At 36.9% G+C, this 15,202-nt stretch overlaps 1 protein-coding gene across 1 annotated transcript in view; it reads left to right on the top strand.

Annotated features, from left to right (window-relative positions):
- The first annotated feature begins 1,879 nt into the window (after window positions 1–1,879).
- Window positions 1,880–15,202, top strand: part of CYP2C8 (cytochrome P450 family 2 subfamily C member 8) — a 35,897-nt gene continuing 22,574 nt past the window's right edge. Inside the window, exons 1-5 of the mRNA XM_017890656.1 lie at window positions 1,880–2,155; window positions 3,383–3,545; window positions 3,718–3,867; window positions 11,479–11,639; window positions 12,793–12,969. Coding sequence (XP_017746145.1) covers window positions 1,988–2,155; window positions 3,383–3,545; window positions 3,718–3,867; window positions 11,479–11,639; window positions 12,793–12,969 — 819 coding nt within the window. The 5' untranslated portion in view covers window positions 1,880–1,987. The remainder of the gene's footprint in view (window positions 2,156–3,382; window positions 3,546–3,717; window positions 3,868–11,478; window positions 11,640–12,792; window positions 12,970–15,202) is intronic.

Here is a 15,202-nt window from a genome sequence, read left to right on the forward strand (position 1 = left end):
CTAAATTAACGTTTATTTTGAAAGTCACTGATTAGATTAACCCACAAGTGTTGAATTTTAGTAAATCTTGGTGCCCCAGTTTAACTGAATGTTTTGCTTAAAGGGAAGGCAACAAGATGCAGGAGTTATGGTTTACAGTCCCAGCTTGGTCACTTGCATTCTGTGTGCCCTTAGCTAAAGTACTGAATCTCCATAGTCTAACTTTCTCCTCTCTAAACTGAGAATAATTTTACAATGGGCAAAGATAATTGAGAGAATAAAAAGAGATGTGATGAATGTGAAAATTCTCTGTAAATTTGTCATAATGTCTGTAAACATAATCGATAAAACATTGTATAACTGGGTCTTAATATTTTCTTAATGAAAGAGCTGGAAATAACTGTACTAGTCAATTTAAAATAAAGGTAATCTTTTCAGAGCATGCCTTTGTACATACACTTTGTCATTAGTGATCTAGGAATGTTCATAAATCCAGTTGAATTCAGATCTTCATGACCATTGACTATCAGTTCCCATTCAGGTCTGCACATTGCAGTGGTTCTGTGCCCTGGGTCCATTCAGTGATTTCCCTGTGTTCCATCTTCTATTGAATCCACAACTGTTGTTCTGTATATAAGTTCCCTTCCTTGCTGTGTACGATTACATTCTATTATTTGTAACAATAATAGACCAAAAACAATAGAAGCAGCCGTGTCTGGAGGTGACTGGGAGGTGGAGAAGCCATAGATTGTCAAGCCCTCTGCCATAAATTATGTGAGGTTGGCCCTTTCCTTAATAGTGCTGAACAACTTTCACTTGTGAGGTGATGCAGAGGGCAGAACTCTAATTTTTATTTCTTCTTTTGAGCATCTCTGGTCCTCTTATCCTTATAAACAAATAATGGACTTCTATTTAATGTGAAGCCTGTTGCTTTCTGAACAGAGTCAAGATGGTGTATCTTCAGAGTAACTAATGTCTGGGGTTTGTTTTGTTTTTCTAAAATTGTTCTTGAACCAGCCCTGGTACAAGTGGTAATGCACCCCAATGGGCATCAGAAGATCTCTGCTCAAACCCCGGTTTTACCAGTGATGAGCTGTGTGGCACTGACAGGTATCCTGTTCTCCCAGAGTTTCTTCCCCCATTTGAAAAATAAAAAATGATAATCTCTACATTTCAGTCTCTTTTAATGGTGAATATACATTTATATATATCTAACATAATATTTAATAATAATATAAATATGTATTTATGTTATGTAAGAATGTATTAATACTCCCTGCTAATTCAGTGTGTCTCTTTGACATGTAAACAATCACCTATTATTACAATAATGTAATAATAACAAATATTATTATGTAATAACATAAATACATATTTATGTATATCATTTATATCCAATTCAATATATATAAATATACATTTATTAGCTAATACTTTGATATATGTGCAGTCATTCAACATGTATGAGTTATATTCAGTATTTCATGTTTAGGCAGTTATATTTTAAGTGAACTATACTAAATATTTGAAAGGCTTTTGTTATCAAGGGTTAAGTCTCCTATTTTTTGATATAGCATTACAATGTATGTTTTTTATACACGACATATAGAATACACTGAGTTCCCTCAAAGTCATAAATTCCCAACTGGTCATTAATCTGAGAATATTGAATTTTGAGTATATTCGAACATAGAATCATTTACTTCAGTGTTTCTCCATCATCACAGCACATTGGAACAACCAGGAACTTTTAATTACCAATACCTGGACTCCAATCCAATATAATTAAACCAGAATCTCCTAGATGGGCATTGCAAAGAAGGAGTAGGACCAAAGAACACTTTATCTCTATCCATGGGCCAAAGTCCACACAGAAAAAAAGTATAAATTGGACCTAGGTGATCGCTTGCTTTACATGTCAAAGAGACACACACTGAATTAGCAGGGAGTGTTATAAAAGCCTTGGAGTGCAAGCTCTCAGCTGTATTAATAAGAAGAGAAGTCTTCAATGGATCCTTTTGTGGTCCTGGTGCTCTGTCTCTCCTTTGTGCTTCTCTTTTCACTGTGGAGACAGAGCTCTGGGAGAAGGAAACTCCCTCCTGGCCCCACTCCTCTTCCTATTATTGGAAATATGCTACAGATAGATGTTAAGGACATCTGCAAATCTTTCAGCAATGTAAGTATGCTTTATGTTCCTCCAGTCACTTGCAAAGGGTAAGTTATTTGACTGCTACTTTTAGACAAAATATATTCCTGGAAGCACTCTATTTTAATAGATCATTATAAAGTAAAATACTCCCTCTGAACTTCTTTGATGTTTCTTTTGTCTTTCTAAGTCTGTTATTGTCAGAAATAGTAGAGTGAGTTGATGCATTTTGTGAATACAGAATCATTGGGGTCATTGTATGATAGAATCATTTAATACAATGTCAAAAGTTTGAAGTGCTGTTTCCCTCTTTGTTTCAGAGTGTTTTGCTATGATATTTGACTGAAGGTGAAGGGAAGTATGTGTGATTAGAAATTTCATCCAATAAGTCCTCTACTGTAGTAGTCATGTGTTTTATTCAGAATCGTCATGAAAATCGAACTTCTCTGAAGATTCATTCCATGGCTGATATGACAGAAATATTTGTGGGTTCAGGACAAGCATACATGCATGAAAGAAAGAAATAATCAGTCAGGGCCCAATTGGCGGTTAACATAATTCTTCTGGATTCTGAACAAAGTCACTGTCTGTGGCCAAGGTTGCTGGAGAATGGAAGAAATTCTTTTTTCAGGAGTTGCTGAATGTCCTGATTCTAACTTTGTGGTACTTCATCTTTCCATATTGGTAATACCAGCAGTTACAAACTGGATTGGGCATTAGAATTGCCTAGGGTGACACTGAAAATACAGATTTCTAGGGTTCATCACAGGACTGCTGAATCAGAATCCTCATGGTAAGAGCTTTACAGGTGACCCTGAAGTCCTTAACCGGGTATTGGCCTCCAGGTGGACATGGCGGAGTGATAAATTGTTCAAGCATCAGTTTAAATTAGCAGAGGTTCAAGTTTGGAACTTCTATATATTACCTGTGGGGCTCTGAGAATGAGTTTGGAATTCTCTGGCTTCAGTTTCTTCATTTTTAAAACACGGCAAATGAATGTGCTCAATATGTTGAAGTGAGGATGAACTGTGATTTGTGTACCAATTGCCTGGGTCATTGCATGGCACATCCTAGGTCATCTATAAGTGGCAGCTATGACAATCACCATCACATTTATGTACAAAATTCAGAAATATTGAATCTATGTATGGCAAATATAAACATTAAAAAATACAATGAAAATATCAGTCTGAATCATACATAATATTTGGAGCAAATAGCGACTTATTTTGCTGCTATTTGCATTTCCTTTCCCAGTTCTCAAAAGTCTACGGTCCTGTGTTCACCGTGTATTTTGGCATGAATCCTGTAGTGGTGTTGCATGGATATGAGGCAGTGAAGGAAGCCCTGATTGATAATGCAGAGGAGTTTTCTGGAAGAGGTCTTTTGCCAATATCTGAAAGAACTACTAAAGGACTTGGTAGGTGTGCATATACCTGTGTCAGCTTTGGTAACTGGGGTGAGGAAGATGGAAAACAGAGCCCTAAAAAGCTTCTCAGCAGAGCTTAGCCTATCTGCCTGGCTGCCAAGTGTTGCAGCGCTTTCTTCCTTGGCTGTGAATTCTCCCAGTTTCTGCCCCCTTTTTTTGTTAGGAATCATTTTCAGCAATGGAAAGAGATGGAAGGAGACCCGTCGTTTCTCTCTCACAACCTTGCGGAATTTTGGGATGGGGAAGAGGAGCATTGAGGACCGTGTTCAAGAGGAAGCTCGCTGCCTTGTGGAGGAGTTGAGAAAAACCAAGGGTGGGTGACTCTACTCTGCATCACTGACCTTAACAGTTAGCTGTCTTCACTAATGACATCCTTGGAAACATTTCAGGGGTGGCCAGATCTTCATTGTGCATCCTGGTTGTCAGCCCTCAGGTGGTGGAGGGAGGTTTGAAGCACAGACAAGGGATATTTTGTGTACCTGTACTTTACCTGTATAAATGTGTTGGTTCATAGGGTATAGGAATCAAAGGTCATTTAATCCTTTTTTCTGCTCAATTTTGTTTCCTTGTTTTCAAATCAGAAATAATAAATAAGGGTCTTGAGTTCATTTTTTGAAAAGAGTTAAAGAAGAAGGTTTCTCCTATAGCATAAATCTGCATTACCTTCACCAGAACATTTCTCTAGAGAACACTAGGAAAGTGGACATGGTGAAAATGACCTCATCACACCTTATGGAACATGAACCAAGTGACATGTGCTTTCATTTAATTAGAGTTTTTTCATTTGTTCAGACTCATATGTCTGGGAATTCCTTCCAGGTCCATGCCTACAGCTCTGGCCAGCATGACACTATGTATGGTTTCACTTTCTTAGGTATATCTCAGTACAGTTTTCATCAGTTGTTATTTCTCAGGAAACACAGTACTATTTGAAAACTGTCAGGATTAATTATTTCTTGTTAATCACTACTTACTGTAACAATTCATATATTTTGAGTAAATATAATCTATAGTATAACTCAGCAAAATACACAAATACTAATTTATAAATAATTTAACTAGATTTTAACTATTATGAAAAACTCTTTATTTTATCTTCCTTAAATGTAATTTGGCTATGTTTTCTGTTTTGTCATCTTTTTCCCCCTGTATTGGATCTTAGCTTTGAAATTTGTGCCAATCATTTTCTCCCACTGCCAATTTACTTACCTATGAAGTGCTTGTTATAATCAACGTGATTATCAGCTGGGATATAAAATTACCTTTTTAAATTCACTCTCCCAAATGCAGTAAAAAAAAGAAAAAAAAACCTGGATATCAATTGTACCTGCAGAATTCTCTCTCTCTCCTCTATCCACACACACACACACACACACACATCACACACTCACCAAGGCTTCCTCTAAATTGCACCTTTCCACTCGCCCTTGGCTACAACAACAGATTTTTCTGAATTTAGAGCCCAGTAATTGTTAAAGGAGTCTGGCATTAGAAGCTGCTAACCTCAGCAGGTTCCTGTTGTTCAATGGTTCCAACTCTATGTCAGAACCCTTTCATTTCATGTCACTCTTATTTATGGACCGTATCGATGTAATTGGGGCACCCTTTCCATTTTATGTTCACTATCACGTGGTACAGCAAATTTCATTTTAGATATTTCCCTGCACCAAAAAAAAAAAAAGCCTTTTAATAATTTCTTTACCTGTAAAGATGACCAGATTTGGGCCTAGACTTACGGTCAAATTTTTACAAATTTATTAAAACATACTTATCTTGCCTGACTATACTGAATAAATTATCCCAGAAATCCACAAGAGTAGTTTGCCCAAATGAATTAAATTTGGAAGATGATTGAAAATGATAAACATTATTATCCAAAGAAAGGACCATTCATTTTTTAACAATTGAAAAAGTAAAAAGATTCCATTTATCAATTTATGTTTTGGTTAGCTTTACTGGGATTTAGATTTGAAATAAAAAGTTAACATTTTACTTATTTATATAAACTAAGTCTGTTATACTTAATGCTCTTTATATTAGTTTTTTCCTTCATATGCCATATGGATGTACCTTGCTTTTCACATTTGCGTTCCGCTCAAGACACATGCATTCACCCACAATCTCCCTAACTTTAATTCCACCGTTGGTTGCATGCACATTATACTTGCAGCTATTCACTGTAATGGTAACCGCCACATTTTCTAGCTCCCCAAATTTTCTCTTCCTATCTGTGTGTTTATTGTCCAGAGGCTTGCAGACAGTCACGATTCTGCTCTCATAAAAACTTGAAATTATTAAGATTTAAAAAAGTCTTCTTTCCTATCCAAAAATAAAATGATAATCTTGTGGGTTAAAAGATTTTTTTTTTTTTTTTTTTTTTTTTTTTGTGAGACGGAGTCCTCTGCTCTGTCGCGCCAAACTGGAGTGGAGTGGCCGATCCTCCGCTCACTGCAAGCTCCGCCCTTGCAGGTCTCACGCCATTCTCATCTGCCTCAGCCCTCCCAATGTAGTCCTGAGGTGCCCGCCGAGCGCGTGAGTCGGCCGAGCTAGTTCTTTTGTAATGTTTAGTAGAGACGGAGTTTTCACACAGGTTACGCCAGGGTGGTCTCGATTCTCCTGACCTTGTGATTGGCTCCGCGCCGTCTCGGCCTCCAAAGTGCTTGGGGATTAAGGCGTTGAGCCCATCCGCGCCCGCCAAACAAGAGTTTAAATAAAGGCCAGTGGACTGTGAATTACCACATCCTGAAAATGGTCATTGCCTTAGCTAGACTGCTAAGCCTCAACATCATTATTTAAGGTAAAGTAATGTGTTCTAGTTTCAATGCAATGCTGATTTTTTTTTGGACACATGGGGGATTTGTAAGATAATTGGTGTTAAAATTTCCTAAATTTCCTTTTTATGTCTTAAAAACTGCAGATCTTTAAATGGTTTATTTTTAATAATATTTTAAAAACATTTTTAAATCTTTAGCCTCACCACTGTGATCCCACTTTCATCCTTGGTCTGCGGCTGTGCTCCCTGCAATGTGGATGCTGCTCCATTGTTTTCCAGAACGATTTTGAGTTATAGAAGATGAGATATTTTTCTCACCCTGATAAAAGATTCACTGGTAAACTTCAGGATTCTGCCTCCCCATTGGATCCAGGGTAAGGCAAGATTTTAATCTTTCCTGGCGAAACTATTTACTATCTATTTTTTCTGGTAAGTCCAAAGTTCGCTATATTGAAGTGCATGTTTGTAACACCCACAGTCCTGCTCAGCAAATTTAATGAAGTGAAATAATCTGGAGAAGATGACCAAGCCTTTTTATTGTTAACACACAAAAATAGTGAAATGCCCATTATTACAGGGTGGGTTGGTGGCGTTTCAAGCCCAATGGCTTCCTGACCATGGTTTATTCCCACTAAACTCCCAAAGCTGTCAATAAAGGTGCTTTGGTGACAGCCCAAAAACATGTCGCATACACTCCCAATGGACATTCGGGCCTATCTGAAGGCTTCCATTTACTTGAGCAGTCGCTTATCCTCCAATCCGTGTTTACTGACCTCATTCATCACATTTACTTGCAGAAATAAATTCTAATTTAGGGAAAGACTATCTCCATCAAGGAGGGAGAATATTTGTGTCCATAGAAGTGTGTCAGGAAATCACTGAGTAGGGCAGCTGTTTTGATGTCTGTAGCCTGAAGATCGCGGCTGATGATGGCAGCTAGTTAGGAATGACAAAAATGTTTGGTTTCATGGGCATGAACCATCTAAACAAACATCCAAATTTATCCTAGTGCTGAGTTTGGCATGCCCTAACACTTTGCCTACCAATAATAATGTGTGATCTTTAGAGAAATCACTTAACTGCTCAGGTGCACAGCTGGGTTTTATAGGTAACTTCGAGCTGCTTCGCACTTGCTAAAATAGCTGATTCCATTTTTGAATGCTACTTGACAGAAATAAAACAGTGGGTCTAGCTTGTGCTCTCTATCAGGTTGCCCCAAACCCCCTTAACCTCTAGAGTCATCAACTAAATATAGAATCCATATGTAATTCATGGCCATCTTATATTTTCAAGGTTGTGGGAAGACTTTGGTTTAAGAATGAGAAAACTTGATATTAAAATGTTTTTATACAATCAAAATGTGGTGTATGAGTGAAAGAAAATATATCATCTTTGATTTCCTGTCAATAATTTTCTCCTCTCAATCTTTAGGTAACAGTAAATTGCTATACATGTCACAATAAAAATTTCCCCATCTAAAAATGAACATAAATATTTTATTCATATTTATTAGCTATATATTTCAATCGGGGCTTGGTTGGTAGACAACATATGTCTTTATGACATGTTTATAATTTAATATTCTTTTATCTTTTAGGTCTGCAATAATTCCCTCTACTCATTGATTGTTTCCCCAGGAATTCACAACAAATTGCTTAAATAATGTTGCCTCTTGAGCGAGAGAAAGTTAAATACATTAGGTGAGATAGTAAAAGAACTACCAAGCATCACTGGACATTAACAATCCCTTCGGACTTTTTTATCGATTGCTTTCCTGATCAAAATGGAGCAGGTAAGATATCTAGCAACAGATCAGTATTTTTGATGTTCTTTGTCCATTTTGTGATTCCATCCAATCCTTTTGTAATTTACTAAGTGGATGCTTTAAATGATCAGGCCAGTAAATGCTTGAACAAGCACCTTAATTAACCTTATTGTATTTATGGGCCTCTACTAAACTCATGGAAAAATACAAAATTAATCCCAAGTAGCTAGAATGCATAGACCTCTCTTGCTTGAAATAAAATAATCTACTTGAGTAGAATAATATAGATACTGCAGTCAAATGGAAACAATTACAAATAAGTAGAAAATATAAAATATCCTACAGTAAACTGAAGATGGATATCAATATTGCACACAGATTATGTGACAATGGAAAAGAATGGCTTATCATAAATGGGCTTCCTGCATGCCCTGCATATTGAAATAGCCCTTAAAATATTTGCAGTGTGGAACAGAAGAAAGGTTTCAGATGGACTGAGTAGATTGTGGAGAGGTGTGTGATGGGAAAGAGTTGGTGGATGGAAGAGAGAAGGTTTAATTTGGTGTAACCTGAAATGAATTTGCACAAAGGAGTTGGAGGTTGATGTTTATCAGGTAACCTGTGAGCGTGAATCCTGTTTTCATTGCACTATTTATTGAAAAGCATATTTTTTTCCTATTGAATTGTCTTGACAACCTCATTATAAACCAGGTAAGTATAAATGTGAGGATTTGTGGGCTCTCAATTCTACTCCATTGATCTGTCTGTCCCTATGACAGTAGTACCTCATTTTGAAGTCTTAATTACTGTAACTTTGTATCAAATTTTCAAATCAAAAGTGTGAGTCCTCAAAGCTTTTTTCAAGACTATCTGGGCTTTTTTGGGTTCATTCAGTCTCAACATAAATTTAAGAATAAACTTGTCAATTTCTGCAAACAAGCCCATAGGGATTTTAACAGATTGCACTAAATCTATAGATTAATTCAAAAAATTATGACATTTTAAATATTGAGATAAAATTCATGTACCATTATCACCCAATTTAAAGTGTACACTTCAATGGTATTAGTTTAATTACAATATTGTGCAACTGAGGTAAGAGGCAGAAATCAACTCCAGAAGTGGGACTTGGACACGGGACCAGATTGATGGCTAGCTAAAACAGGGCCAGGACGAAAGCAGCTTTCAATCAGTCCACCCACCAGTGTGCCCTGTCAATTTACTATTCTCATGGCAACACCCAGGAGTTACCTCCCCTTTCCATGGCACCCAATGACCCAAAAGATAGGACCCCTTCCCTTCACAAACTGTCCATTAATATGCATGCAATTAAAAGTGGGTGTAAACATGACTGCAAAACTGCCCTGAGTTCCTACTCTCTGCCTATACCATAGCCCTGCTCTGCAGGAGCCCTCACAGAGCTATACCACTGCCTGTTCAACAAAGCTGTTTTCTTCTACCTCTGAGCTACCTTTGAATTCTTTTCTGGGCAAAGCCAAGAACCCTCCCCGATTAAGCTCCACATTGGGACTCGCCTGCCCTACATCACAACTACTGTCTCTCTCTACTTTCAAAACTTTTTTTATCACTCCACAGAAACATACTCTATCATTAAATAGTTACACCTCATTCCCCACTCCATCATGTAGTAAACATTTATCAACTATCTTTATGGATTTTCCTATAATGAATATAGCATTTAAAAGGACCCATGGCATACGTGACGGTTTTCCTTGCTTCTTTCACTTAGCATAATGATATGGAGGGTCAAATAAGTTTTAGCATGTGATAGTACTTTGTTGTTTTTTATGGTTGAATAATATTCCATTTTCATGTATACATACAACAATTTGCTTGTCATTCATCTGTTGATGGTCATTTGTGTTATATAAATGATCTTTTGGCTCTTATAAATAATGTTGCTGTTAACATTTGTACACAAGTTTCTTCATGAACATATTTTCATTTTCCAGGGTATAGTCCTAGGAGTGTTATTTCTGGGTCATATGGTGATTTTATATTTAACTTTTGGAGAAAAAACTAAACATTTCTACAGTAAATGCACCATTTTAAAATCCCACTATCAATGTTTGAGGGTTCCCCTTTTCCATATTATAGCTAATATTTGTAATTTTCTATTTTTTGTGTCAGCTCAAAGTGATATTTCATTGTGGTTTTGACTTGACCAATGATATTAATCAGCTTTTACCATTTTACAACATCTTTGGAGAAATGTTATTCAAGGCCCTTGCTCTTTTTTTTTTTTTTTTTTGGAGACAGGGCCTCTCTGTGTTGCTCAGGTTGGAGTACAGTGCTGTCATCTTGGCTCACTGCAACCTCTGATTCTTGGGCTCAAGTGATACTCCTACCTCAGTCTCCCAAGTAGCTAGGAGCACAGGCACAAACCCCAACACCCAGTTAATTTTTGTATGTTTTTGTACAAACATGGTTTCACCATGTTTCCAAGGCTGGTCTCAAACTCCTGAACTCAAGCAGTACACCCACCTCAGCCCTCCCAAAGCACTGGGATTGCAGGTGTGAGTCACCACACCTGGCCCTTTGCTCATTTCTATATTGGGTTGCTTGTCATTTGTTGTTCAACTGTAAGTAATTGATTATGGATTCTGGGCATTAAATGCTTACTAAATATGTATGAAATACAAATATTTTCTCCCATTGTATAGGTTGTCATTTCACATTCTTAATTTTGTCCTTTGATGAACAAACATTTTAAATTTGGTGAAGCCCAGTTTATCTCTCTTATTTTAGTTGCTTTGATATCATATCTATGCATCCACTTCTAATTCTGAAGGCATTAAGATTTAACCTGATGTTTTATTCTAAGAATTTTATAGTTTTAGTTCACATTTGAGNTGTCGCCCAAACTGGAGTGCAGTGGCCGGATCTCCGCTCACTGCAAGCTCCGCCCTTCAGGTTCACGCCATTCTCCTGCCTCAGCCTCCCAAGTAGCTGAGGTGCCCGCCACCTCGTCCAGCTAGTTTTTTGTAATTTTTAGTAGAGACGGAGTTTCACCAGGTTAGCCAGGGTGGTCTCGATCTCCTGACCTTGTGATCCGCCCGTCTCGGCCTCCCAAAGTGCTGGGATTACAGGCTTGAGCCACCGCGCCCGGCCAAAAGAGTTTAAATAAAGGCAGTGGATGTGAATTACCACATCTGAAATGGCATTGCTTAGCTAGACTGTAATGCTCAACTCATATTTAAGGTAAAAGTAATGTGTTTATTTCATGCATGCTGATTTTTTTTGGACACATGGGGAATTTGTAAGATATTGTTTAAAATTTCTAAATTTCCTTTATGTCTTAACAAATGCAGATCTTTTAAATGTTTATTTTTAAATAATATTTTAAAACATTTTTAAATCTTTAGCCTCACCCTGTGATCCCACTTTCATCCTGGGCTGTGCTCCCTGCAATGTGATCTGCTCCATTGTTTTCCAGAAACGATTTGATTATAAAGATGAGAATTTTCTCACCCTGATGAAAAGATTCACTGTAAACTTCAGGATTCTGACCTCCCCATGGATCCAGGTAAGGCCAAGATTTTATCTTCCTGGGAAACTATTTATACTATTTTTTCTGGTAAGTCCAAAGTTCTATATGAAGGGCATGTTTGAACACCACAGTCCTGCTCAGAAATTTATGAAGTGAATATCTGGGAAAGATGACCAAGCCTTTTATTTTACACACAAAAAGTGAATGCCCATATACAGGGGTGGCTTTCAAGCCCAATGGCTTCCTGACCAGTGGTTTATCCACTAAATCCCAAAGCCTGTCAATAAAGTGCTTTGGTGACAGCCCAAAAACATGTCCATATCACTCCATGGACATCTGGGCCCTATCTGAAGGCTTCCATTACTGAGCAGGCTTATCCTCCAATCCGTGTTTACTGACCTCTTCATCACATTACTTGGCAGAAATATTCTAATTTAGGGAAAGACTATCTCCATCAAGGAGGGAGAATATTTGTGTCCATAGAAGGTGTCAGGAAACACTGAGTAGGGCAGCTGTGTTTGATGTTGTAGCTGAGATCCTGGCTGATGAGGCAGCTAGGTTAGGAATGACAAAAATGTTTGGTTTCATGGTGCATGAACCATAAACAAACATCCAAATTTTATCCTGTGCTGAGTTGGCATGCCCTACACTCTGCCTAAATAATAATTGTGTGATCTTAGAGAAATCACTTAACTGCTCAGGTGCACAGCTGGGTTTTAAGGTATCTTCGAGCTGCTCGCACTTCTAAAATACTGATTCCATTTTTGAAGCTACTTGACAGAAATAAAAACAGTGGGTTCTAGCTTTGTGCTCTCTATCAGGTTGCCCAAACCCCCTTAACCTCTAGAGTCATCAACTAAATATAAATCATAGTAATTCATGCCATCTTATATTTCAAGGTTGTAGGGAAGACTTGGTTTAAAAATGAGAAAATTGATATTAAAATGTTTTTATACAATAAAATGGTGTATGAGTGAAGAAAATAATTATCATCTTTGATTTCCTGTTCAAAATTTTCTCCCTCCAATCTTTAGGTACAGAAAATTGCTATACATGCACAATAAAAATTTCCCCATCAAAATGAACATAATATTTTATTCATATTTATAGCTATAATTTCAATCGGGGCTTGGTGTAAGACACATATGTCTTATGACATGTTTATATTTAATATTCTTTTATCTTTTAGGTCTGCAATAATTTCCCTCTACTCATTGATTGTTTCCCAGGAATTCACAACAAATTGCTTAAAAATGTTGCTCTTACAAAAAGTTACATTAGGGAGAAAGTAAAAGAACACCAAGCATCACTGGACATTAACAATCCTCGGGACTTTATCGATTGCTTCCTGATCAAAATGGAGCAGGTAAGATACTAGCAACAGATCAGTATTTTGATTTCTTGTCCATTTTGTGATTCATCAAATCCTTCTGTAATTTACTAAGGATGTTTAAATGATCAGGCCAGTAATGCTTGACAAGCACCTTAATTACTTATTGTATTTATGGGCCTCTACTAAACATCATGGAAAATACAAAATTGTCCAATAGCTAGAATGCATAGACTCTCTTCTTGAAATAAAAATAATCTACTTGAGTAGAATAATATAGATACTGCAGTCAAATGGAAACAATTACAAATAAGTAGAAAATATAAAATATCCTACAGTAAACTGAAGATGGATATCAATATTGCACACAGATTATGTGACAATGGAAAAGAATGGCTTATCATAAATGGGCTTCCTGCATGCCCTGCATATTGAAATAGCCCTTAAAATATTTGCAGTGTGGAACAGAAGAAAGGTTTCAGATGGACTGAGTAGATTGTGGAGAGGTGTGTGATGGGAAAGAGTTGGTGGATGGAAGAGAGAAGGTTTAATTTGGTGTAACCTGAAATGAATTTGCACAAAGGAGTTGGAGGTTGATGTTTATCAGGTAACCTGTGAGCGTGAATCCTGTTTTCATTGCACTATTTATTGAAAAAGCATATTTTTTTCCTATTGAATTGTCTTGACAACCTCATTATAAACCAGGTAAGTATAAATGTGAGGATTTGTGGGCTCTCAATTCTACTCCATTGATCTGTCTGTCCCTATGACAGTAGTACCTCATTTTGAAGTCTTAATTACTGTAACTTTGTATCAAATTTTCAAATCAAAAAGTGTGAGTCCTCAAAGCTTTTTTCAAGACTATCTGGGCTTTTTTGGGTTCATTCAGTCTCAACATAAATTTAAGAATAAACTTGTCAATTTCTGCAAACAAGCCCATAGGGATTTTAACAGATTGCACTAAATCTATAGATTAATTCAAAAAATTATGACATTTTAAATATTGAGATAAAATTCATGTACCATTATCACCCAATTTAAAGTGTACACTTCAATGGTATTAGTTTAATTACAATATTGTGCAACTGAGGTAAGAGGCAGAAATCAACTCCAGAAGTGGGACTTGGACACGGGACCAGATTGATGGCTAGCTAAAACAGGGCCAGGACGAAAGCAGCTTTCAATCAGTCCACCCACCAGTGTGCCCTGTCAATTTACTATTCTCATGGCAACACCCAGGAGTTACCTCCCCTTTCCATGGCACCCAATGACCCAAAAGATAGGACCCCTTCCCTTCACAAACTGTCCATTAATATGCATGCAATTAAAAGTGGGTGTAAACATGACTGCAAAACTGCCCTGAGTTCCTACTCTCTGCCTATACCATAGCCCTGCTCTGCAGGAGCCCTCACAGAGCTATACCACTGCCTGTTCAACAAAGCTGTTTTCTTCTACCTCTGAGCTACCTTTGAATTCTTTTCTGGGCAAAGCCAAGAACCCTCCCCGATTAAGCTCCACATTGGGACTCGCCTGCCCTACATCACAACTACTGTCTCTCTCTACTTTCAAAACTTTTTTTATCACTCCACAGAAACATACTCTATCATTAAATAGTTACACCTCATTCCCCACTCCATCATGTAGTAAACATTTATCAACTATCTTTATGGATTTTCCTATAATGAATATAGCATTTAAAAGGACCCATGGCATACGTGACGGTTTTCCTTGCTTCTTTCACTTAGCATAATGATATGGAGGGTCAAATAAGTTTTAGCATGTGATAGTACTTTGTTGTTTTTTATGGTTGAATAATATTCCATTTTCATGTATACATACAACAATTTGCTTGTCATTCATCTGTTGATGGTCATTTGTGTTATATAAATGATCTTTTGGCTCTTATAAATAATGTTGCTGTTAACATTTGTACACAAGTTTCTTCATGAACATATTTTCATTTTTCCAGGGTATAGTCCTAGGAGTGTTATTTCTGGGTCATATGGTGATTTTATATTTAACTTTTGGAGAAAAAACTAAACATTTCTACAGTAAATGCACCATTTTAAAATCCCACTATCAATGTTTGAGGGTTCCCCTTTTCCATATTATAGCTAATATTTGTAATTTTCTATTTTTTGTGTCAGCTCAAAGTGATATTTCATTGTGGTTTTGACTTGACCAATGATATTAATCAGCTTTTTACCATTTTTACAACATCTTTGGAGAAATGTTATTCAAGGCCCTTGCTCTTTTTTTTTTTTTTTTT

The sequence above is a fragment of the Rhinopithecus bieti genome, unplaced genomic scaffold, assembly GCF_001698545.2.
Source record: "Rhinopithecus bieti isolate Rb0 unplaced genomic scaffold, ASM169854v2 scaffold_20285, whole genome shotgun sequence".
NCBI classification, from domain to species: Eukaryota; Metazoa; Chordata; class Mammalia; order Primates; family Cercopithecidae; genus Rhinopithecus; species Rhinopithecus bieti.